Source organism: Scyliorhinus torazame, chromosome 29 (assembly GCF_047496885.1).
Source record: "Scyliorhinus torazame isolate Kashiwa2021f chromosome 29, sScyTor2.1, whole genome shotgun sequence".
NCBI lineage: Eukaryota > Metazoa > Chordata > Chondrichthyes > Carcharhiniformes > Scyliorhinidae > Scyliorhinus > Scyliorhinus torazame.
Genome location: NC_092735.1, coordinates 28788854 through 28812282, shown reverse-complemented (window position 1 = coordinate 28812282; position 23429 = coordinate 28788854). Strand labels below are relative to the sequence as shown.

Below are 23429 nucleotides of genomic sequence, written 5' to 3'. Positions count from 1 at the left end.
GCAGCGCTCCCTCAGTACTGACCCTCTGACAGTGCAGCACTCCCTCAGTACTGACCTTGTGACAGTGCGGCACTCCCTCAGTACTGACCCTCTGACAGTGCGGCACTCCCTCAGTACTAACCCTCTGACAATGCAGCGCTCCCTCAGTTCTGACCCTCTGACAATGCAGCACTCCCTCAGTACTGACCCTCTGACAGTGTAGCACTCCCTCAGTACTGACCCTCTGACAGTGCAGCACTCCCTCAGTACTGACCCACTGACAGTGCAGCACTCCCTCAGTTCTGACCCTCTGACCGTGCGGCGCCCCCTCAGTTCTGACCCTCTGACAATGCAGCACTCCCTCAGTACTGACCCTCTGACAGTGTAGCACTCCCTCAGTTCTGACCCTCTGACAGTGCAGCACTCCCTCAGTACTGACCCTCTGGCAGTGCAGCACTCCCTCAGTACTGACCCTCTGACAGTGCGGCACTCCCTCAGTACTGACCCTCTGACAGTGCAGCACTCCCTCAGTTCTGACCCTCTGACAGTGCGGCGCTCCCTCAGTACTGACCCTCTGACAGTGCGGCGCTCCCTCAGTACTGACCCTCTGACAGTGCTGCACCCCCTCAGTACTGACCCTCTGACAGTGCAGCGCTCCCTCAGTACTGACCCTCTGACAGTGCAGCACTCCCTCAGTACTGACCCTGTGACAGTGCGGCACTCCCTCAGTACTGACCCTCTGACAGTGCGGCACTCCCTCAGTACTAACCCTCTGACAATGCAGCGCTCCCTCAGTTCTGACCCTCTGACAATGCAGCACTCCCTCAGTACTGACCCTCTGACAGTGTAGCACTCCCTCAGTACTGACCCTCTGACAGTGCAGCGCTCCCTCAGTACTGACCCACTGACAGTGCAGCACTCCCTCAGTTCTGACCCTCTGACCGTGCGGCGCCCCCTCAGTTCTGACCCTCTGACAATGCAGCACTCCCTCAGTACTGACCCTCTGACAGTGTAGCACTCCCTCAGTTCTGACCCTCTGACAGTGCAGCACTCCCTCAGTACTGACCCTCTGACAGTGCAGCACTCCCTCAGTACTGACCCTCTGACAGTGCGGCACTCCCTCAGTACTGACCCTCTGACAGTGCAGCACTCCCTCAGTTCTGACCCTCTGGCAGTGCAGCACTCCCTCAGTACTGACCCTCTGACAGTGCAGCACTCCCTCAGTTCTGACCCTCTGGCAGTGCAGCACTCCCTCAGTTCTGACCCTCTGGCAGTGCAGCACTCCCTCAGTACTGACCCTCTGACAGTGCAGCACTTGCTCAGTACTGACCCTCTGACAGTGCAGCACTGCCTCGGTACTGACCCTCTGGCAGTGCAGCACAACCTCAGTACAGACCCTCTGACACTGCAGCACTCCCTCAGTCGGTCCCTCTGACACTGCAGCACTCCCTCAGTCGGTCCCTCTGACAGTGCAGCATTCCCTCAGCACTGACCCTGACAGTGCGGCACTTCCTCAGTGCTAACCCTCTGACAGTGCGGCGCTCCCTCAGAACTGACCCTCTGACAATGTATGGCACCCTCAGTACTGACTCTCTGACAGTGCAGCACTCCCTCAGCACTGACCCTGACAGTGCTGCACTCCCTCAGTACTGACCCTCTGACAGTGCGGCACTCCCTCAGTACTGACCCCCTGACAGTCCGGCACTCCAACAGTACTGACCCTCTGAGAGTGCAGCACTCCCTCAGTACTGACCCCCTGACAGTCCGGCACTCCAACAGTACTGACCCTCTGACAGTGCAGCGCTCCCTTAGAACTGGCCCTCTGACAGTGCATTGCTCCCTCAGCACTGACCCTCTGACAGTGCAGCTCTCCCTCAGCACTGACCCTCTGACAGTGCGGCACTCCCTCAATACTGACCCCCTGACAGTGCAGCACTCCCTCAGTACTGACCCTCTGACAGTGCGGCACTCCCTCAGTACTGACCCTCTGACAGTGCGGCACTCCCTCAGTTCTGACCCTCTGACAGTGCGGCACTCCCTCAGTACTATCCCTCTGACAGTGCGGCACTCCCTCAGTACTGACCCCCTGACAGTCCGGCACTCCAACAGTACTGACCCTCTGAGAGTGCAGCACTCCCTCAGTACTGACCCTCTGACAGTGCGGCACTCCCTTAGTACTGACCCTCTGACAGTGCGGCACTCCCTCAGTACTGACCCTCCAACAATGCAGCACTCCCTCAGTACTGACCCTCTGACAGTGCAGCACTCCCTCAGTACTGACCCTCTGACAGTGCGGCACTCCCTCAGTACTGACACTGACAGTACGGCACTCCCTCAGTACTGACCCTCTGACAGTGCGGCACTCCCTCAGTACTGACCCTCTGACAGTGCGGCACTCCCTCAGTACTGACCCTCCAACAATGCAGCACTCCCTCAGTACTGACCCTCTGACAGTGCGGCACTCCCTCAGTACTGACACTCTGACAGTGCGGCACTCCCTCAGTACTGACCCTCTGACAGTGCAGCATTCCCTCAGTATTGACCCTCTGACAGTGCGGCACTCCCTCAGTACTGACCCTCTGACAGTGCAGCACTCCCTCAGTACTGACCCTCTGACAGTGTAGCACTCCCTCAGTACTGACCCTCTGACAGTGCAGCACTCCCTCAGTACTGACCCTCCGACAATGCAGCACTCCCTCAGTACTGACCCTCTGACAGTGCAGCACTCCCTCAGTACTGACCCTCTGACAGTGCAGCATTCCCTCAGTACTGACCCTCTGACAGTGCAGCACTCCCTCAGTACTGACCCTCTGACAGTGCAGCGCTCCCTCAGTACTGACCCTCTGACGTTAGGGATCAAACTTGAATTCCTGGAGATCAGGGAGATGGTGTTTCGGAGGCCCTCATCTGGTTCTGTTTGTTATCACGGAACATTTGCGGCACTTGGAGGCCATTCTGCCCATCATACCGATGTTGACCGAGAAATGTGTATCCAGGTTGTGGTCAGTGATCTGTTGGGTTACGGTTACGGCACTTCCTGCACCGATCCGGGTGATTATTTTTTGAAGGCAGTGGGAGTTCCTGCCTCTGCGACCGTCCTGGCCCTGAACTCCAGCCCCTTGCCCACTCTCTGGGCAGAACAGAATTAACCTCAGCCCGCCTCTGACCCTTCTGTCGATGACTTTCAATTCTGGCCCACTACCTATTGACCATTCCTGCATGTGGAATAACCCCTTCCCAGCTCCAATCTATTTAGGTCCCTCATCAGCTCCGTTCAGCCTCCCTCTTGACCTTCCCTGACCCAGAGATGGACAACCCCATCCAGGTTGGAGGGGCAGAGTGGCCCTCTTCCAGCTCTTATTGATGTTTCTATTTCCTGTCCGTTCTCCCCCGCCGTGTTAAGTCTCCATTCCTGGCGACGTCCTCTGCAAATCTCCTCCCCGCCCGCTCTTTGGTGCCAAGGCGTCCTTCCATGTGACACAGCACAGCAACCTTCCATCGACTCTCGCGTGACGGCGGCCAACGCCAACGTGACCCGCCGAAATATTCTTCTCTTTCAGTCACGACGCAGACGAAGCGGCTCACTCCGCCGGCCATCGCCCTGCGCTCGAAATCCATGACCTCCGAACTTGAGGACCTCGGTAAGCATTCGAGTCTCTTGTCTCTCGACGGGCTGTGTGGGTTACGACGGGTTTGCCGACTTTGCGACTCCGCAGCGTTGTGGCGCCGCCCAGGGAGGCACACCCTTTACCGCCACCCTCCACCCGGGCACCGCGGGGGGTGACCTTGGCCGGGGCAACACCTGATGCGGTGACCGAGTTTGGCATCCCTTGGCCTTCTCCCAGCATGCCCCACAGCCTATTATTACCCGATTGAAGCCACCGTAATTGCCCTTGAACAACGTTTATTGAACAACAATAAGCGACTTTCATCTCATTTCATTTTCCGCCTTTATCGCGAGAGGATTTGGGTAGCGGAGTATTGAGGTCTTTCTTCAATTGTATTGCAACAGAGAAAAGAGAAGCAGGAGGAGGCCATTCGGCCCTTCGAGCCTGCTCCGCCATTCATTCTGATCATGGCTGATCATCGAGTTCAGTACCCTGATCCCACCTCCCCCCCCCCCCCCCCCCCCCCCCGCCCCATATCCCTTGATCGCTTTAGCCCCAAGAGCTATATCTAATTCCTACTTTCTGTAGGAGCGAATTCCACAGATTCACCACTCTCTGGGCGAAGAAATTTCTCCTTGCCTCAGTCCCAAGACGTTTACCCCTTATCCTCAAACTATGAGCATGGTTGGCCCTCGCCTGGAGCGCTGTGTGCCGCCGTTTTGGCCCACTTACCTCAGAACGGACATTATTGCCATCGAGGGAGTGCCCCGAAGAGTCCACCAGACTTGTCCCGGGGGGGGGGGGGGGGGGCACTGTCTTACGAAGAGAGATTTGCGTAACTGGGCCTGTATTCTGTAGAGTAATGAAGAATGACAGGTGTTCTCATGAAAAGCTGTGAAAATGTTTGAAGGAATAGGCAGGGGTAGACGCGGGTGAGATGTTTCCCCTGGTCGGGGAGTCTAGAACAGGGGGCACAATTTCAAAATGAAGGGGATGGCACTTGGGGACGGAAATGCGGAGAAATTTCCTGACACAGAGGGTTGTGAATCTTTGGAATTCTCTCCCCCAGAGGCTGTGGAATCTCAGTCATTGAGTGTGTTCAAACCAGAGATTGATAGATTACTGATTAACAACAAGGCAAAGGGTTATGGGGAGAGTGGGTGTAAACATCATTGAAGCCCGATCAGCAATGATCGCATTGAATGGCAGGGCGGGCTCCATAGAATCCCTACAGTACAGAAGGAGGCCATTCGGCCCATCGAGTCTGCACTGATCCTCTGAAAGAGCATCCTACCTAGGTCCACTCTCCCACCCTACACCCGTAACTCCACCTAACCTCCACATCTTTGGACACTGAGGGCCAATTTAGCGTGGCCAAGCCACCTAATGATGAGCTGAATGGTCTACCCCTGTTCCTAAGTTTCCATTCGGCCCCTCGAGCCTGTCCCGCCATTCGACACGATCATGTCTGATCGACCATCATGACACGATATTCCCACGCTCTCCCCGTCCCCCTTGACGCCTTCGGAGCCGAGAAGTCTATCTATTTCCTTCATAAACGTATGGGATGACTTGAACCGCGAGCTTCCGGCTCAGAGTCAGAGCCACCACCCGATGCGCCACAGCACGGGGCCGCAGGGGTTGGTGTTCGATGATCATCCTTTCGGGGAAAGCTTAGTCCGGAGGAACGCACTGATGAGTGCATGGCCGCGGGTGGGACGGGAAAGGTTGGACGGGGTGGAAAGTCGATGGGAAAATCCCGGCCCTTGTCTCACTCCCGGAAGGGCCCGGTACTCATTTTCAGACCATGCGTGCCCAGTTCTACACCCCGGCCAAACCAACGGAAAAGGTTTCCCTCGATCCGCTCTTCCAGCTCCGTGAATGTCCTGAAAACCTCGATCAGATCATCCCAGAGAATACCAGCCTGGTGTGTGTAATCCCGTCTCCTAATTAAACCCCGGTACCATTCCGCCTTAGCAGCAGAGCACTACCGCTCTGTCCTGCTGGGTGTTTATTCTGCTCTGAGAAATTTCACAGGAGGTCGACTGGTGAGAGTAAGGTACAGTGGAGCCAGAATTTTAAAAGAATATATATTTACGGGATGTTAGGCTGATTAGGCCCAGCATTTATTGCCCATTCCTAATTGACCTTGAGATGGTGGTGGTGAGCTGCCTTCTTGAACCGCTGCAGTCCCTGAGGTACACCCACTGTGCTGTTAGGGAGGGAGTTCCAGACCCAGTCACAATGAAGGAACAGTCGATATATTTCCAAGTCGGGCTGGTGAGTGACTTTCATAGAAGTTTTCATAGAATTTACAGTGCAGAAGGAGGCCATTCGGCCCATCGAGTCTGCACCGGCTCCTGGAAAGAGCACCCTACCCAAGCCCACATCTCCCACCCTGTCCCCATAACCCAGTAACCCCACCCAACACGAAGGGCAATTTTGGACACTAAGGGTAATTTATTACGGCCAATCCACCTAACCTGCACATCTTGGGACTGTGGGAGGAAACCGGAGCACCCGGAGGAAACCCACGCACACTCGGGGAGAACGTGCAGACAGGCAGTGACCCAAGCCGGGAATCGAACCCGGGACTTGGAGGGGAAACTCCAGGTGGTCGGGTTCCCAGGTATCTGCTGCCCTTGTCCTTCTAGATGGTGGCGGTCGTGGGTTTGGAAGGTGCTGTCGAAGGAGCCTTGTTGGGTTCCTGCAGTGCATCTTGTAGACGGTGCACACGGCTGCCACTGTGCGTCGGTGGTGCGGGAAGTGTGTGTTTGTGGAAGGGCTACAATTGATGAGGTTGAATGAGGACCTGCATTGGTTTGGCAGCATTGTGGTGGAGCTGGGGGGAGGATTTGGCGCTGCGCACTGCTGACTAGCTAGTCTCGATATTACAGACGAGCATACATGTGAATTAGGAGCAGGAGTAGGCCGTTCAGCCCCTCAATCCTGCTACACCATTCGGTAAGACCGTGGCTGATCCGAATGTGACCCCCAACTCTACTTTCCTCCTTGTCCTTTGACCCGCCTGTCGATCGACGGTCAATTCTTACAACCTCTGGTCTTAGCTCCTGGGGTTACGTCAAGCACTAGATAGTTCCCACCAACCAGGGCTGATCCTGTGGATGAACCCACCCCCTCCTCCGAAGGTTCAGATGCTGGAAAATGACGGACAAAATTCCCACCGCAAGTATTGAAAACCCCTTCACCCTTTCCCTGCGCTCCTCCACCTCTGACCTCTTGCACATTCCCGATTTCCATCATTGGCCCTGCCTTCCGGTGGCTCGGTCTTCAATCTCTGGAATTCTCTCCCTGAACGTCCCCAGTTCTCTCTCTCTCTCTCTCAGGGGCTGTTTTAGCACAGGGCTAAATCGCTGACTTTGAAAGCAGACCAAGGCAGGCCGGCAGCACGGTTCTATTCCCGTACAAGCCTCCCCGAACAGGCGCCGGAATGTGGTGACTAGGGGCTTTTCGCAGTAACTTCATTTGAAGCCTACTTGTGACAATAAGCGATTTTCATTTCATTTCATTTTTCATTTCTCCTCCCCCCTGCCCCCTGGCTTTTTCTGACTAACCCATGACTCGGTCGCAACCCAGCCTTGCTTCGAGAGGAAAGGACAATCCCGGAACGGACCTGCGGCCGTAGGGAGTGTGATCGCTGCATGTTTAACATCTAAACCGACTGAAATTGTTTTCTCTTCCCCCTCCCCTCCCCCACAGCCTCCCCCTGGAACAGGAAGACCGGTGAGTGATGGATATGTCACAGGGAAAAATGGGATCTTCCGGACCTTCCCACCTGCGGGTATCTTCCAGTCACTCCCTCCCCCTGCCCGCCCCACCCACTCCCCGCGACATGTTCCCGCGCCGGAGACAAGGCGGACCAAACATCGTAGACATCGACTGGATCGGAATATCCCACTGGCTGCCAGTGGCGAACCGGGAAAAACACGGCGCGGGGTGGGGGGAAGGCGCCAGGAGGAGCTGGAAAATCCCGCCCTTATTCTTTTTAACGGAGGAAGCTCTGGCTGCCTCTCTGTGGACGAGTATCTCCAGTGACCGCTGACCCATAACCTCCAACACAACGCATTAAATTCCCCGCCGCCTTCGCTCTGGCCACGGAGCCGGGTGGAGGACGGAGATTTGAACCGGGCCTCCGAGGCAAATGGGTACGAGGGTGGGGAGGTGTGATGGGACGGCGAGGTTATCCCCTGGTAGTGGAGGGGGCGGAGATTAAGCAGGTTGGGCCTGTACGCATTGGGTTTCGAAGAACGAGAAGTGGTCTTATTGAAACAGGTAAGATCCTGAGAGGGGCAGGATGGGGAGGGGGAGGGTGGGGGGGAGTTGGGACTTAACAGGGCAGATGCTGAGGGGATAGAATATACAGTGGAGAAGGAGGCCATTTGGCTCATCGAGTCTGCACCGACCCACTTAAGCCCTCACTTCTACCCTATCTCTGTAACCCAATAACCCCTCCTAACCTTTTTGGACACTAAGGGGCAATTTAGCGTGGCCAATCCAATTAACCTGCATGTCATTGGACTGTGGGAGGAAACCGGAGCACCCGGAGGAAACCCACGCAGACACGGGGAGAGCGTGCAGACTCCGCACAGGCAGTGACCCAGCGCGGAATCGAACCCGGGACCCTGGCGCCGTGAAGCAACAGTGCTAACCACTGTGCTGCCGTGCTGCCCACGGATGTTTCCTCTTGGGGGAACCTAGAACTAGGGGCTCACAGTTTCAGGATAAGACATCACTCAGCACGGTGGCACATTGGTCAGCACTGCCGCTTTGCGGTGCCAGGGACCCGGGTTCAGTTCCAACCTCAGTTGACTGTCTGCATGGCGTGTGCATGTTCTCCCCCCTTGTGCACTGTACGGATTCGATGGTTTATGCAGAAGGGGCCATGAGGAGGAATTTCTTCTCTCCGAGAATTGTGAACCTTTGGAACCCCCCACCCCAATGGCGGACGGGCCATTGAATATCCTCCGGACAGAGGTAGACAGATGTTTGATTGACAAGAGAGTCCAGGTTAAGGGGGGGGGCGGACAGGAAGGTGGAGGGAAGCCCAAGATAAAATCAGCCATGATCTTATTGAGGGAGACAAATGCTTTTATGTATTGCTCCAATTGCTCCAATTACTCCAATTGGGTATATGTTGTGTTGCCCTATTATGTATTTTCTTTTATTCCCTTTCTTCCCATGTACTTAATGATCTGTTGGGCTGCTCGCAGAAAAATACTTTTCACTGTACCTCGGTACACGTGACAATAAAAAAATCCAATCCAATCCAATCCAATGCCCTCATTGTCAACTGCCCACGTCCCCCATGGCAGCCCCCTTCCCTCTCCCAAGCCAGAATGCTAAGTAATTTATATTTGGACTGAGAGTTAAAATATACAAATTAGGAGCTGCTCATTTCAGTTCAGGCCTGAATTGGGAAAATCTGAAAACTCCGAATCTATCTGTAGGGAAGCGACTGACCAGAGGGCTCGTTCGGGTATAAAGGGCCCTTGAGGGGGGGGGGGACGGGTTCTGACCAGCAGGACACACTGAGTTATACCAGCGCTCTCTGAGAAACTGCGTCGTCAGCGCAAAGCCGTGACCTCTACCACCTCAGACCGCCTGGGGAACCCCACCACCTGGAGGTTCCCCTCCGAGTGACTCGCCATCCGGATTTGGAAATATATTGGCCGTTCCTTCGCTGTCGCCGGGTCAGAATCCTGTTTCACCCGTCACGAGCACCTCCCGGCCAGAAAAGTTCGAATTGGGTCGCACCCAAAAACAATGCCTTGCACCCTTATCGGTCCCCCCCCCCCCCCCCCCCCCCCAGAGAGACTGTGCCCGGTACGGGTTTGCGATGCCCCCCTCGAGCAGTGACCTATGACTCCCCACCCCACCCCTTCATAAACTTGGCTATACGGCCCCTAACCTTCTGTCGATATGTCTCGTTGTGTCTTTCAGATTACGAGCCCCAGCAGTCCACCGAGAAGAGGCGGAAGGTTTATCAAATGGCATTAAGTAAATAGTCAATGCTACCTTAAAGGAAATAGCGCATGGACACTGGAGCGGCCAAAGGTCGTGCTGGGTGTTGCGTTAAGACAAGGGGGAAGGTCTTTAAGACCCGAATCAGAAAATTCAGAGGCAACGGAGAATGGGTTGTCCACTTCAGACACTTTAGCCGGGCTACTACAGACCTGCCCTATGTTTTCCCAACTCCAAATTCTTCTGGAAAGTGAGGCATGTTGCCGAAACTTTGCGTCCTGCACTCACCAGGAACAACGCAAGTAAACCAAATTTCAAACAATCGCAACAATTTATACCACTGATTGGTCGGCAGGTTGACTCTGATTGACCGAGGAGTGCAGATCGGTCGAACCCACAACGCGGCTCATTTACACATGCTCGAAGCGATGTACATTCATACAGAGGGACAATATGTTCAAGTATTGTGCCTTTTCTCAGTTGCCCGGGAACGTGGGGAGCCAATAGTTTCCCGGTGTTTTCTCCTTGGCCAATCAGGGTTGGCTGGCTGGAGAAAACAACGTGGCCTGAACATATCCCTTTAGTTTGCAGCAAACGGGTCCCTGTGTATGAATGTACATCTCTTCGAGCATGTATAAATGAGTTGCGTTGTCAGTTTGACTGATTGGCAACGCGTCGACCAATCAGAGTCAACTTGACAACCGATCAGCACCCTTTTCTGGGGTGGGGTGGGGGGGGGGGAGCGGAGAGGGCTGCAGGGAGATTCAATGAAGGCGTTCAAAGTTAAGACACTGGGCGGGATTCCTCCGGCCTCCCAGCCACATGCTTCTCGGGAGTTGGCAAAACAACCAGAGGGGGGGGGGGGCGATGAGGAGAACTATTTTAACGCAGCGAGATTTTGTGATGTGGGAGGCGCAGCCGAAAGAGGCAGTGGCAGCAGATTCAATAGGGACTTTCAAAAGGGAATTGGATAGAAAAGGAAAAGTTAGCATAACTATGGGGGAAAGAGCAAGGGCGGGACGGCTAATTGGATAGGGTCAGCACAGCCGTGATGGGCAGAATGGCCTCCAATGCTGTAAAATTCTATCATTTTATTTATTTATTCCTGTTTGCGAAGTTTTCACAACAACCATAACGAATGGCTGTGTCGAAAATAGATTACAGGACGACGATCATTCGATCAACCTACATGGCGTAGTGGTATTGTCGCTGGGCTAGTAATCAGGGGACCCGAGTTCAAATCCCAGCACAGCCGATGGTGGAATTTTAATTCAACAAATATTAAAAGTCGGATGCCGACCATGAAAGCATTGTCAACTGTCGTAAAAAAAAACATCCAGTTTAAGGACAGCACGGTGGCGCAGTGGTTAGCACTGGGACTACGTCGCTGAGGACCCCGGTTCGAATCCCAACCCTGGGTCACTGCCCGTGGGAAGTTTGCACATTCTCCCCGTGCCTGCGTGGGTCTCACCCCCCACAACCCAAAGATGCGCAGGGTAGGTGGATTGGCCGCGCTAAATTGCCCCTTAATTGGAATAAAAATAATTGGGTACTCTTAAATTTTAAACAAAACAGAACGCCCCTTTAGGGAGGGAAATCTGCCGTACTTACCCAGCCTGGCCTAGATGTGACTCGAGCACCACAGCGGTGTCCTCTGAAATGGCCCAGAGAGCCACTCGGTTCAAGGGCAGTTCGAGGGGGTGGGGGGCAGGTTCCTGCCCTGCCAGGGACGCCAACAGCCCACAAACGATCAGGAAGAGAGAAGTAGGAAGAAAATGGCAAAGAAAGATTTTTTTTTTAAAGCCCCCCCCTCCTCAATAAACAAGAAAATCAACATCAACCATGGGACAGATATCGATTGGCATGTTCTAATCGGCAGACAAATCAGGGTCAGTCATGTGAAGGTCGAGAGCTTTAGTTCCTCAAAGTAACCGAGGGAGGGTTGACCGAGCTTCATCTTACAGTCTACCTTATTTTCTCAAGTTTGGAATTCAGGTCGGGCGGCACGGTGGCACAGTGGTTAGCACTGCTGCCTCACGCCGCCGAGGACCCGGGTTCGATCCCGGCCCCGGGTCACTGTCCATGTGGGATTTGCACGTTCTCCCCGTGCCTGTGTGGGTCTCACCCCCACAAACCCAGGGTAGGTGGATTGGCCGCGCTAAATTGCCCCTTGATTGGGGGAAAGAAAAACAATTGGTTACTCTAAATTTAAAAAGAGATAATGGGCGGGATTCTCCCAACGGAAGGCTAAGTGCCAATGCCGTAAAAATGGGAGTGTTTTACGCTGGCGGCGGCGCCCGATTCTCCGGGCCATAGTGGGGTAGCACGGTGTTGGAGCGGCCCACGCCGTGGGGTCCGCGCACCCGCAGTGACCTTCTTCCCCACGCCGGCCCCAAGGGCTACAGGAGCCGGCGCAGGGAAAGGAGCCCCCCCCGGACTGAGAGGCTGGCCCGCCAATTGGTGGGCCCCGAACGCAGGCCAGGCCACTACGGAGCCCCCCCCCCCCCCCCCCCCCCCCCCCCCAGGGTCGGACCCCCTTCAAGGCCGAGGTCCCACCGGCTCAGAGGACGTTAGAACGGCGCCGGCGGGTCTCGACCTTTTGTTGACGGCCACTCGGCCCATCCGGGCTGGAGAATCGGCCCATGCCGGCCCGGGTCGGAGAGTTGCCGCATACCCCGACCGGCGAGGCGCCAAACATGCTGGCCCCAGTGGCGCCACTTTGCGGAGAATCGCGTCTTGCGGGGGGGGGGGGGGGGGGGCGGAGAATGGTTTGGTCCGAGGGGTGGTCGGTGCCCGGCGGTGGCTGTGCCCAGTCTCCAACCTGGCCGCCCTGGCGACGTGCCCCCCAGCTGACTGGCTCCCTCTGTTGCGTCCGCAGACCGATTGGACGAGATACTGGCCGCAGCCCAACAGTCCATTGCCAACGAGAGTGCTGGCACTCAGGCTAATGTGCCAAAGCCACGGACGGCTGCCAGAACCTTCTACAGTGCAGAGGTGAGTGTGTAGAAAGTGAGGAGGGTGTAACGATTATTATACTGGACAATGGGAATGACAGGATGGAGGAGAGGGGCGGAGCGGCCTCAGGTACAAGGGTTACGTCTAGTGTCTAACACCTCTCTCCATGTGTCCATCCATCCCTTTCTCTCCCATTGTGTTTCTGTCTCTTCTCCCTCTCCCATCTCTCTCCCTCCCTCCTTCCCTCCCTCCCTCCCTCTCTCTCTCCCTCTGTCTCTCTCTTCGTCCCTCCCTCCCTCTCTCTGTCTCTCTCTTTCCCGCTCTCTTCATCCCTCCCTCCCTCTCTCTCTATGTCTCTCTCACTCCGTCTCTCCCTCCCTCTCTGTCTGTCTCGCTCCCTCTCTCTCCGTCCCTCCCTCCCTCTCTCTCTCTGTCTCTCTCTCTCCCTCTCTCTCCATCCCTCCCTCTCTCTCTCTCTGTCTCTCTCTCCCTCTCTCTCTCTGTCTCTCTCTCTCCCTCTCTCTCCGCCCCTCCCTCCCTCTCTCTCTCTGTCTCTCTCTCTCCCTCTCTCCCCGTCCCTTCCTCCCGCTCTCTCTTTCTGTCTCTCTCTCTCCCTCTCTCTCTGTCCTTCTCACTCTCTCTCCGTGCTCCGGCTCTTTCTCATTGGGCCGAGTTCGCCGCCGGCGATAGTGGAGCTCTCGATGAGGCGGAAAATCCAACGCCGGGCAAAAATCAGCGCCCATCCCATTCCGATGGTCCGGTCTCGCACTGGTGGTGGCATCGAGGTTGGCAGCCCATGCCCCAGCGGGAAGATGGGTCAATATTGACCCATTCACATCCTATTAACGGGCTGGACAAGGGATTCTCCAAGACTGCGTGATTCTCCGGATCTCTGGGACGGGAGTCATGTGGGCGTGGATTGGTGCAGGTATTTCCCAGCCTGGCCCTGACGCGGTGGGGACCTTGTGGTGGGCTAAGGGAGTCACTCTTTAAGACCCCCACTTCTCTTATGGGGGTGGTCTCTGGTGGGAGTCTCTGTAATCGGGGCTCTCTCTCATGGGGGTCACTGGTGGGGGTGTCTGTAATGGGGGTGGGAGGTCTTTGGTGGGCGCCTCTCTTATGGGGGAGTCTCTGGTCGGGGTCCACAAATTAAAGGGCCCCACTTCTGGGGGTCTCAGGTGGGGGGGGGGTCGGGCCACCCTCATGCCCTGGGGTGGGAAGGGGGTGACCCAGGAAATCCTGTGGTGTGGGGGGTGGGGCGGGGGTGGGGGGATTACATTACGCAGGGGTGGGGGGAAGGCACAGCCGCTGGACTTCATTATCGGGCCTCTCGCTCAAAATGGCGGCCGGATATCGAGCTCCGCGAGGGAATCCCTCGCAATCCCCGCTGTACGTAAATCTGAATGGCAAAGGATAGTGCATCGCCCCTGGATTCCCGCTCCCAGCACGAGCACGAAGCAGAGGCGATTCCTCCCCGGAGCCTCCCAAACGGAGAATCCCCATCATCGTATTTATTCCCTCTCTCCTGCTCTTACTCCCTCCCCTCTCTCCCCTTCTCTCGTTGCACCCTCTCTCTGCCCGTTGTTTTAAAGTGAGTGAGGTTAGTGATGAGGGGTCACACGCTGATTGGAGGAAAGATTTGAAACAAGGAAGGTCCCACTCCAGCGTCAAATAGTCCATTAGCGGCAAAATATTAAAGAGGTTTGTGTGAGGACTTGCACGCCGATCGTGATAACGTGTATATCTCTATGCTGATGTTTCAGTGAATGTATGTGTGAGCTGGTGTGTGTATTAGTGTCTGTGGTCATGTTTGGATGTGTGAGCGTATGTTCGTATAGGCATTAAGGTATGTGAGTGTGTGTGTATTGGTAAGGTTGGTTGTGTGTGCGTGAGTGAGTGTATATATGTGTGTGTGTGAGTGAATGTATATCTGTGTGTGAGTGTGTATATATGTGTGTGTGAGTGTATATGTTTGTGTGTGTGAGTGTATATGCGTGTGTGTGTGTATATGTGTGTGTGTGTGAATGAGTGTAGATGTGTATGTGTGTGTGAGTGAGCGTATATCTGTGTGTGAGTGAGTGAGTGTATATGTGTGTGTGAGTGCATGTATATGTGTGTGTGAGTGAGTGTATATGTGTGTATGAGTGTTCGTATATGTGAGTGAGTGTATATGTGTGTGTGTGAGTGAGTGTATATGTGTGTGTGTGAGTGAGTGTATATGTGTGTGTGTGTGAGTGAGTGTATATGTGTGTGTGTGAGTGAGTGTATATGTGTGTGTGAGTGAGTGTATATGTGTGTGTGAGTGAGTATATGTGTGTGCGTGAGTGAGTGTATATGTGTATGTGTGTGTGAGTGAGTGTATATGTGTGTGTGTGTGTGAGTATATGTGTGTGCGTGAGTGAGTGTATATGTGTATGTGTGTGTGAGTGAGTGTATATGTGTGTGTGTGTGTAGAACATCGAACATTACAGCGCAGTACAGGCCCTTCGGCCCTCGATGTTGCACCGACCTGTGAAACCACTCTAAAGCCCATCTACACCATTCCCTTATCGTCCATATGTCTATCCAATGACCATTTCAATGCCCTTAGTGTTGGCGAGTCCACTACTGTTGCAGGCAGGACATTCCACGCCCTTACTACTCTCTGAGTAAAGAACCTACCTCTGACATCTGTCTTATATCTATCTCCCCTCAATTTAAAGCTATGTTCCCTTGTGCTAGACATCACCATCCGAGGAAAAGGCTCTCACTGTCCACCCTATCCAATCCTCTGATCATCTTGTATGCCTCAATTAAGTCACCTCTTAACCTTCTTGCCTCTAACGAAAACAGCCTCAAGTCCCTCAGCCTTTCCTCATAAGATCTTCCCTCCATACCAGGCAACATTCTGGTAAATCTCCTCTGCACCCTTTCCAATGCTTTCACATCCTTCCTATAATGCGGCGACCAGAATTGCACGCAATACACCAAATGCGGCCGCACCAGAGTTTTGTACAGCTGCAACATGACCTCATGGCTCCGAAACTCAATCCCTCCACCAATAAAAGCTAACACACCGTACGCCTTCTTAACAACCCTCTCAACCTGAGTGGCAACTTTCAGGGATCTATGTACATGGACACCGAGATCTCTCTGCTCATCCACACTGCCAAGAATCTTACCATTAGCCCCAGTACTCAGTCTTCCTGTTATTCCTTCCAAAATGAATCACCTCACACTTTTCTGCATTAAACTCCATTTGCCACCTCTCAGCCCAGCGCTGCAGCTTATCTATGTCCCTCTGTAACTTGTAACATCCTTCCGCACTGTCCACAACTCCACTGACTTTAGTGTCATCTGCAAATTTACTCACCCATCCTTCTACGCCCTCCTCCAGGTCATTTATAAAAATGACAAACAGCAGTGGCCCCAAAACAGATCCTTGTGGTACACCACTAGTAACTGGACTCCAGTCTGAACACTTCCCATCAACCACCACCCTTTGTCTTCTTCCAGCTAGCCAATTTCTGATCCAAACTGCTAAATCTCCCTGAATCCCATGCTTCTGTATTTTCTGCAGTAGCCTGCCGTGGGGAACCTTATCAAACGCTTTACTGAAATCCATATACACCACATCAACTGCTTTACCCTCATCCACCTGTTTGGTCACCTTCTCAAAGAACTCAATAAGGTTTGTGAGGCACGACCTACCCTTCACAAAACCGTGTTGACTGTGTCTAATCAAATTATTCCTTTCCAGATGATTATACATCCTATCTCTTATAAACCTTTCCAAGATTTTGCCCACAACAGAAGTAAGGCTCACTGGTCTATAGTTACCGGGGTTGTCTCTACTCCCCTTCTTGAACAAAGGGACAACATTTGCTATCCTCCAGTCTTCTGGCACTATTCCTGTTGACAAAGATGACTTAAAGATCAAAGCCATAGGCTTAGCAATCTCCTCCCTAGCTTCCCAGAGAATCCTAGGATAAATCTCATCCGGCCCAGGGTACTTATCTATTTTCACCCTTTCCAGAATTGTTAACACCTCCTCCTTATGAACCTCAAGCCCTTCTAGTCTAGTAGCCTAAATCTCAGTATTCTCCTCGACAACATTGTCTTTTTCCTGTGTGAATACTAATGAAAAATACTCATTTAGCACCTCTCCTATCTCCTCGGACTCCAAGCACAACTTCCCACTACTGTCCTTGACTGGCCCCACTCTTACCCTAGTCATTCTTTTATTCCTGACATATCTATAGAAAGCTTTAGGGTTATTCTTTATCCTACCTGCCAAAGACTTCTCATGACCCCTCCTGGCTCTTCTTAGTTCTCTCTTTAGGTCCTTCCGAGCTAACTTGTAACTCTCGAGCGCCCTCACTGAACCTTCATGTCTCATCTTTACATAAGCCTCCTTCTTCCTCTTGACAAGTGTTTTGACTGCCTTAGTGAACCACGGTTCCCTTGCTCGACCACTTCCTCCCTGCCTGACAGGTACATACTTATCAAGGACACGCAGTAGCTGTTCCTTGAACAAGCTCCACATTTCCATTGTGCCCATCCCCTGCAGTTTTCCTCTCCATCTGATGCATCCTAAGTCTTGCCTCATCGCATCATAATTGCCTTTCCCCCAGATATAACTCTTGCCCTGCGGTATATACCTATCCCTTTCCATCACTAAAGTAAACGTAATTGAACTGTGGTCACTATCACCAAAGTGCTCACCTACCTCCAAATCTAACACCTGTCCTGGTTCATTACCCAGTACCAAATCCAATATGGCCTCGCCTCTCATTGGCCTATCTACATACTGTGTCAGGAAACCCTCCTGCACACATTGGACAAAAACGGACCCATCTAAAGTACTCGAACTATAGCGTTTCCAGTCAATATTTGGAAAGTTAAAGTCCCCCATAACAACTACCCTGTTGCTTTCGCTCCTATCCAGAATCATCTTTGCAATCCTTTCCTCTACATCTCTGGAACTTTTCGGAGGCCTATAGAAAACCTCTAACAGGGTGACCTCTCCTTTCCTGTTTCTAACCTCAGCCCATACTACCTCAATCGACGAGTCCTCATCAAACGTCCTTTCTGCCACCGTAATACTGTCCTTGTCTAACAATGCCACACCTCCCCCTCTTTTACCACCTTCCCTGAGCTTACTGAAATATCTAAACCCCGGCACTTGCAACAACCATTCCTGTCCCTGCTCTATCCATGTCTCCGAAATGGCCACAACATCGAAGTCTCAGGTACCAACTCATGCCGCAAGTTCACCCACCTTATTCTGGATGCTCCTGGCATTGAAGAAGACACACACACACACACATATACGCTCACTCACACACACACATATACACTCACTCACACACAAACATATACACTCACTCACACACACATATATATACACTCACTCACACACACATATACGCTCACTCACACACACACATATACGCTCACTCACACACACACATATACTCACTCACACACACATATACACTCACTCACTCACACACAAACATATACACTCACTCACACACACATATACACTCACTCACACACACACATACGCTCACTCACACACAAACATATACACTCACACACATATACGCTCACTCACACACACACATATACACTCACACACACATATACGCTCACTCACACATACACTCACTCACACAAACATATACACTCACACACACACATATACTCACTCACACACACATATACACTCACTCACACACACATATATATACACTCACTCACACACACATATACGCTCACTCACACATACACTCACTCACACAAACATATACACTCACACACACACATATACTCACACACACATATACACTCACTCACACACACACATATACACTCACTCATATATATGTATATATGTGTGTGTGTGTATATGTGTGTGTGAGTGAGTGTATATGTGTGTGAGTGTATATGTTTGTTTGTGTGTGAGTGTATATGTGTGTGAGTGAGTGAGTGTATATGTTTGTTTGTGTGTGAGTGTATATGTATATGAAATGAAATGAAAATGAAAATCGCTTATTGTCACGAGTAGGCTTCAATGAAGTTACTGTGAAAAGCCCCTAGTCGCCACATTCCGGCGCCTGTTCAGGGAGGCTGGCACAGGAATTGAACCCACGCTGCCGACCTGCCTTAGTCTGCTTTAAAAGTCAGCGATTTAGCCCAGTGAGCTAAACCAGCCCCTGTGTGAGTGTGTGAGTGTATATGTGTGTGTGAGTGAGTGTATATGTGTGTGTGTGAGTGAGTGTATATGTGTGTGTGTGAGTGAGTGTATATGTGTGTGTGTGAGTGAGTGTATATGTGTGTGTGTGTGTGACTGTGTGTATGTTTGTGTGTGTGAGTGAGTGTATATATATGTGTGTGTGAGTGAGTGTATATGTTTGTGTGTGAGTGAGTATATGTGTGTGTGTGAGTGTATATGTGTGTGTGTGAGTGAGTGTATATGTGTGTGTGTGACTGTGTGTATGTTTGTGTGTGTGAGTGTTTATGTGTGTGTGAGTGAGTGTATATGTGTGTGTGAGTGAGTGTATATGTTTGTGTGTGTGAGTGAGTGTGTGTATGTTTGTGTGTGTGAATGAGTGTATATGTGTGTGTGTGAGTGAGTGTGTGTGTGAGTGAGTGTATCTGTGTGTGTGAGTGAGTGTATATGTGTGTGTGAGTGAATGTATATGTGTGTGTGTGAGTGAGTGTATATGTGTGTGTGTGACTGTGTGTATATGTGTGTGTGTGTGTTTGTGTGTGAGAGTGTATATGTGTGTGTGTGAGTGAGTGTATATATGTGTGTGTGAGTGAGTGTATATGTGTGTGTGTGAGTGAGTGTGTGTGTGTGTATGTGTGTGTGTGAGTGAGTGTATATGTGTGTGTGAGTGAGTGTATATGTGTGTGTGAGTGAGTGTATATGTGTGTGTGTGAGTGAGTGTATATGTGTGTGTGTGACTGTGTGTATGTTTGTGTGTGTGAGTGAGTGTATATGTGTGTGTGTGCGTGAGTGAGTGTTTATGTGTGTGTGAGTGAGTGTATATGTGTGTGAGAGTGAGTGTATATGTTTGTGTGAGTGAGTGTGTATGTTTGTGTGTGTGAGTGAGTGTATATGTGTGAGTGAGTGTATATGTGTGTGTGTGAGTGAGTGTATATGTGTGTGTGAGTGTGTGTTTGTGTGTGTGTGAGTGTATATGTGTGTGTGAGTGAGTGTATATGTGTGTGTGTGAGTGAGTGTATATGTTTGTGTGTGAGTGAGTGTATATGTGTGTGTGAGTGAGTGTATATGTGTGTGTGAGTGAGTGTATATGTGTATGTGTGAGTGAGTGTATATGTGTGTGTGTGACTGTGTGTATGTTTGTGTGTGTGAGTGAGTGCATATGTGTGTGTGTATGTTTGTGTGTGTGAGTGAGTGTTTATATGTGTGTGAGAGTGAGTGTATATGTTTGTGTGAGTGAGTGTGTATGTTTGTGTGTGTGAGTGAGTGTATATGTGTGTGTGTGAGTGTGTGTTTGTGTGTGTGTGAGTGAGTGTATATGTGTGTGTGTGAGTGTGTGTTTGTGTGTGTGTGAGTGTATATGTGTGTGTGTGAGTGAGTGTATATGTTTGTGTGTGAGTGAGTGCACATGTGTATGTGTGAGTGAGTGTATATGTGTGTGTGTGAGTGAGTGTATATGTGTGTGTGTGAGTGAGTGTCTATGTGTATGTGTGAGTGAGTGTATATGTGTGTGTGTGAGTGAGTGTATATGTGTGTGTGTGAGTGAGTATATGTGTGTGTGTGAGTGTATATGTGTGTGTGTGAGTGAGTGTATATGTTTGTGTGTGAGTGAGTGTATATGTGTGTGTGTGAGTGTGTGTTTGTGTGTGAGTGTATATGTGTGTGTGTGAGTGAGTGTATATGTTTGTGTGTGAGTGTGTGTTTGTGTGAGTGAGTGTATATGTGTGTGTGTGAGTGAGTGTATATGTGTGTGTGTGAGTGAGTGTCTATGTTTGTGTGTGAGTGAGTGTATATGTGTGTGTGTGAGTGTGTGTTTGTGTGTGAGTGTATATGTGTTTGTGTGAGTGAGTGCACATGTGTATGTGTGAGTGAGTGTATATGTGTGTGTGTGAGTGTGTGTTTGTGTGAGTGAGTGTATATGTGTGTGTGTGAGTGAGTGTATATGTGTGTATGTGAGTGAGTGTCTATGTTTGTGTGTGAGTGAGTGTATATGTGTGTGAGTGAGTGTATATGTGTGTGTGTGAGTGTGTGTTTGTGTGTGTGAGTGAGTGTATATGTTTGTGTGTGAGTGAGTGTATATGTGTGTGTGTGAGTGAGTGTATATGTGTGTGTGTGAGTGAGTGTATATGTTTGTGTGTGAGTGGGTGTATATGTATGTGTGTGAGTGAGTATATGTGTGTGTGTGAGTCTGTGTTTGTGTGTGTGAGTATATATGTGTGTGAGTGTATATGTGTGTGAATGAGTGTATATGTGTGTGTGTGAGTGTGTGTTTGTGTGTGTGAGTGTTTATATGTGTGTGTGAGTGAGTGTATATGTGTGTGTGTGAGTGAGTGTATATGTGTGTGTGTGAGTGAGTGTATATGTTTGTGTGTGAGTGAGTGTATATGTGTGTGTGTGAGTGAGTGTATATGTGTGTGTGTGAGTGTGTGTTTGTGTGTGTGAGTGTATATGTGTGTGTGTGAGTGAGTGTATATGTGTGTGTGAGTGAGTGTATATGTTTGTGTGTGAGTGAGTGTATATGTGTGTGTGTGAGTGTGTGTTTGTGTGTGTGAGTGTATATGTGTGTGTGCGTGAGTGTATATGTTTGTGTGTGAGTGAGTGTATATGTGTGTGTGTGAGTGAGTGTATATGTGTGTGTGTGAGTGTGTGTTTGTGTGTGTGAGTTTATATGTGTGTGTGCGTGAGTGTATATGTTTGTGTGTGAGTGAGTGTATATGTGTGTGTGTGAGTGAGTGTATATGTGTGTGTGAGTGAGTGTATATGTTTGTGTGTGAGTGAGTGTATATGTTTGTGTGTGAGTGAGTGTGTGTATGTTTGTGTGTGTTTGTATACGAGTGAGTGCGTTCCTGTGTGTACTTAGGTGTGTTTGGATGTGCGTGTGTGTTTGGGGAGATGCTGGGTGTGTGAATTCGAGTGTGTATATAGTGAAACCAAACTGGAGGATTGTGTCGAGCTCTGGACATCCCAGGACGGATGTCACTGCCCTGGACAGAGCGCAGAGGAGGTTTACACGAATGTTAGCAGGGCTACGAGGAGAGATTGGATAGGTTGGGGTTATTTTCCCTGGAACGAAGGAGGCTGAGGGGTGACTGAATTGAGGTGTACAAAATTATGAGGGGAAGAGATCGAGTGGACAGGATAACATTGTTTCCCTTGGTGGAGAATTCTAGAACCAGGGGCCATAGATTCAAGATGAGAGGCAGAAGGTGTCGAGGGGACGTGAGGGTGAACTTTATTACTCGGAGGGCGATGGGAGTCTTCAACTCGCTGCCCGAGTTGGTGGAGGCAGAGACCCTAAACACTTTGAAATGTACCTGGGGCGAGATTCTCCGACCCCCCGCCAGGTCGGAGAATCACCGGGGGCTGGCGTCAATCCCGCCCCCGTCGGTGACCGAATTCTCCGGCACCGGATATTTGGCGGGGGCGGGAATCGCGCCGCGCCGATTGCGGAGAATTCCGCCCCTGGATCTGCACCTTCAGTGCTGTAAGCTGCAGTGCCGGTGGTGTCCCCGTGATGGCGATAGAGAGTAGGAACATGACAGGCTCCTCAGCACCATCTGTGGGTCATTCCTGGTAGTGCGGAGGCCTTCTTTTACATTTACCCTTTATCACAGCACAATGGCAATGATCATCCGTTTCAGTCATGATGACTGGCCAGGCTACTCCCTTTAATGTCAACCTGAGCGGGCTGCACATTTCTTCCAAAAGTGCATCACTCCCCTCAGTCGGAGCATTAGCCGAGATTTGACGCTCAGATCTTGAGTGGGATACGAACCTACAACACTCTGACCCAGACGATCGGGTGCTACCCATTGGGCCATGGCTGACGCTGTTGGATGCAGCCAGTTTGGAGGGTGCTTACGTGGATCATTAGTCACCTGCAGGGTGCCGTGTCGCTGAATGGCCTGTTTCGGTGGTACATTCGTATTTGGCAACATCGGCGCCACAGAACTGCCAGGCAATGTTCCTCGACAGCAAGAGGGAATCGAACCATCTTCCCGTGACATTCAATGGCATTGCCATCGCTGAATCCCCCCTCCCCCCTCACTACCAACCTCCCTGGGGGTCACCATTCACCTCACTGCCACTGGGTCCAAATCCTGGACGCTCCTCGCTGTCACCACTGTGGGTGGAGCAACACCTCAGAGTGCAGAGGTTCAAAAAGGGGCTTCACAGTGGGGTGGGGATGGGGGGGGGGGGGGGGGGGCGTTGTCACAATGGGCTGGGTAAATGAAGGAAGGTGGCTCGTTCTCATTCACCCTACTCTGTGCTGAGGCCTCGAGGAGGCTAGCCCAGGTCGGCCCGCGGAGTTTCTAACCATTAGACTTTGTTCTCTTGCCCAGCCGCTGTATGAGCAACCGGTGATGACTGCGATGGGGCAGTCAGTCAGCTTCGACAGGCCTTACCTGGCTGCACAACAAGGGCTCCTGCGCCAAAAGTCAATGGGTAAGGAAATCGCAGGGTGACAGGCTGGGCATGAGGGACATGTCAGCAACAGGAGTGTTACACAGAGACAGACCCGTCCCCACCAGTACTGTACCCCAGTGTTACACAGTGACAGATCCGTCCACACCAGTACTGTACCCCAGTGTTATACAGTGACAGACCCGTCCCCACCAGTACTGTACCCCTGTGTTATACAGTGACAGATCCGTCCACACCAGTACTGTACCCCAGTGTTATACAGTGAC

General features: G+C 51.7%; 1 protein-coding gene across 1 annotated transcript in view; it reads left to right on the top strand.

The window, feature by feature from the left end:
* The window catches only part of LOC140404136 (SH3 and multiple ankyrin repeat domains protein 1-like), a 297425-nt gene that overhangs the window by 122681 nt on the left and 151315 nt on the right, over positions 1–23429 (top strand). The window contains 5 exon segments of the mRNA XM_072492552.1: positions 3540–3620; positions 7308–7331; positions 9549–9605; positions 12448–12563; positions 23082–23184. Of these exon segments, the coding sequence (XP_072348653.1) occupies positions 3540–3620; positions 7308–7331; positions 9549–9605; positions 12448–12563; positions 23082–23184 (381 nt within the window).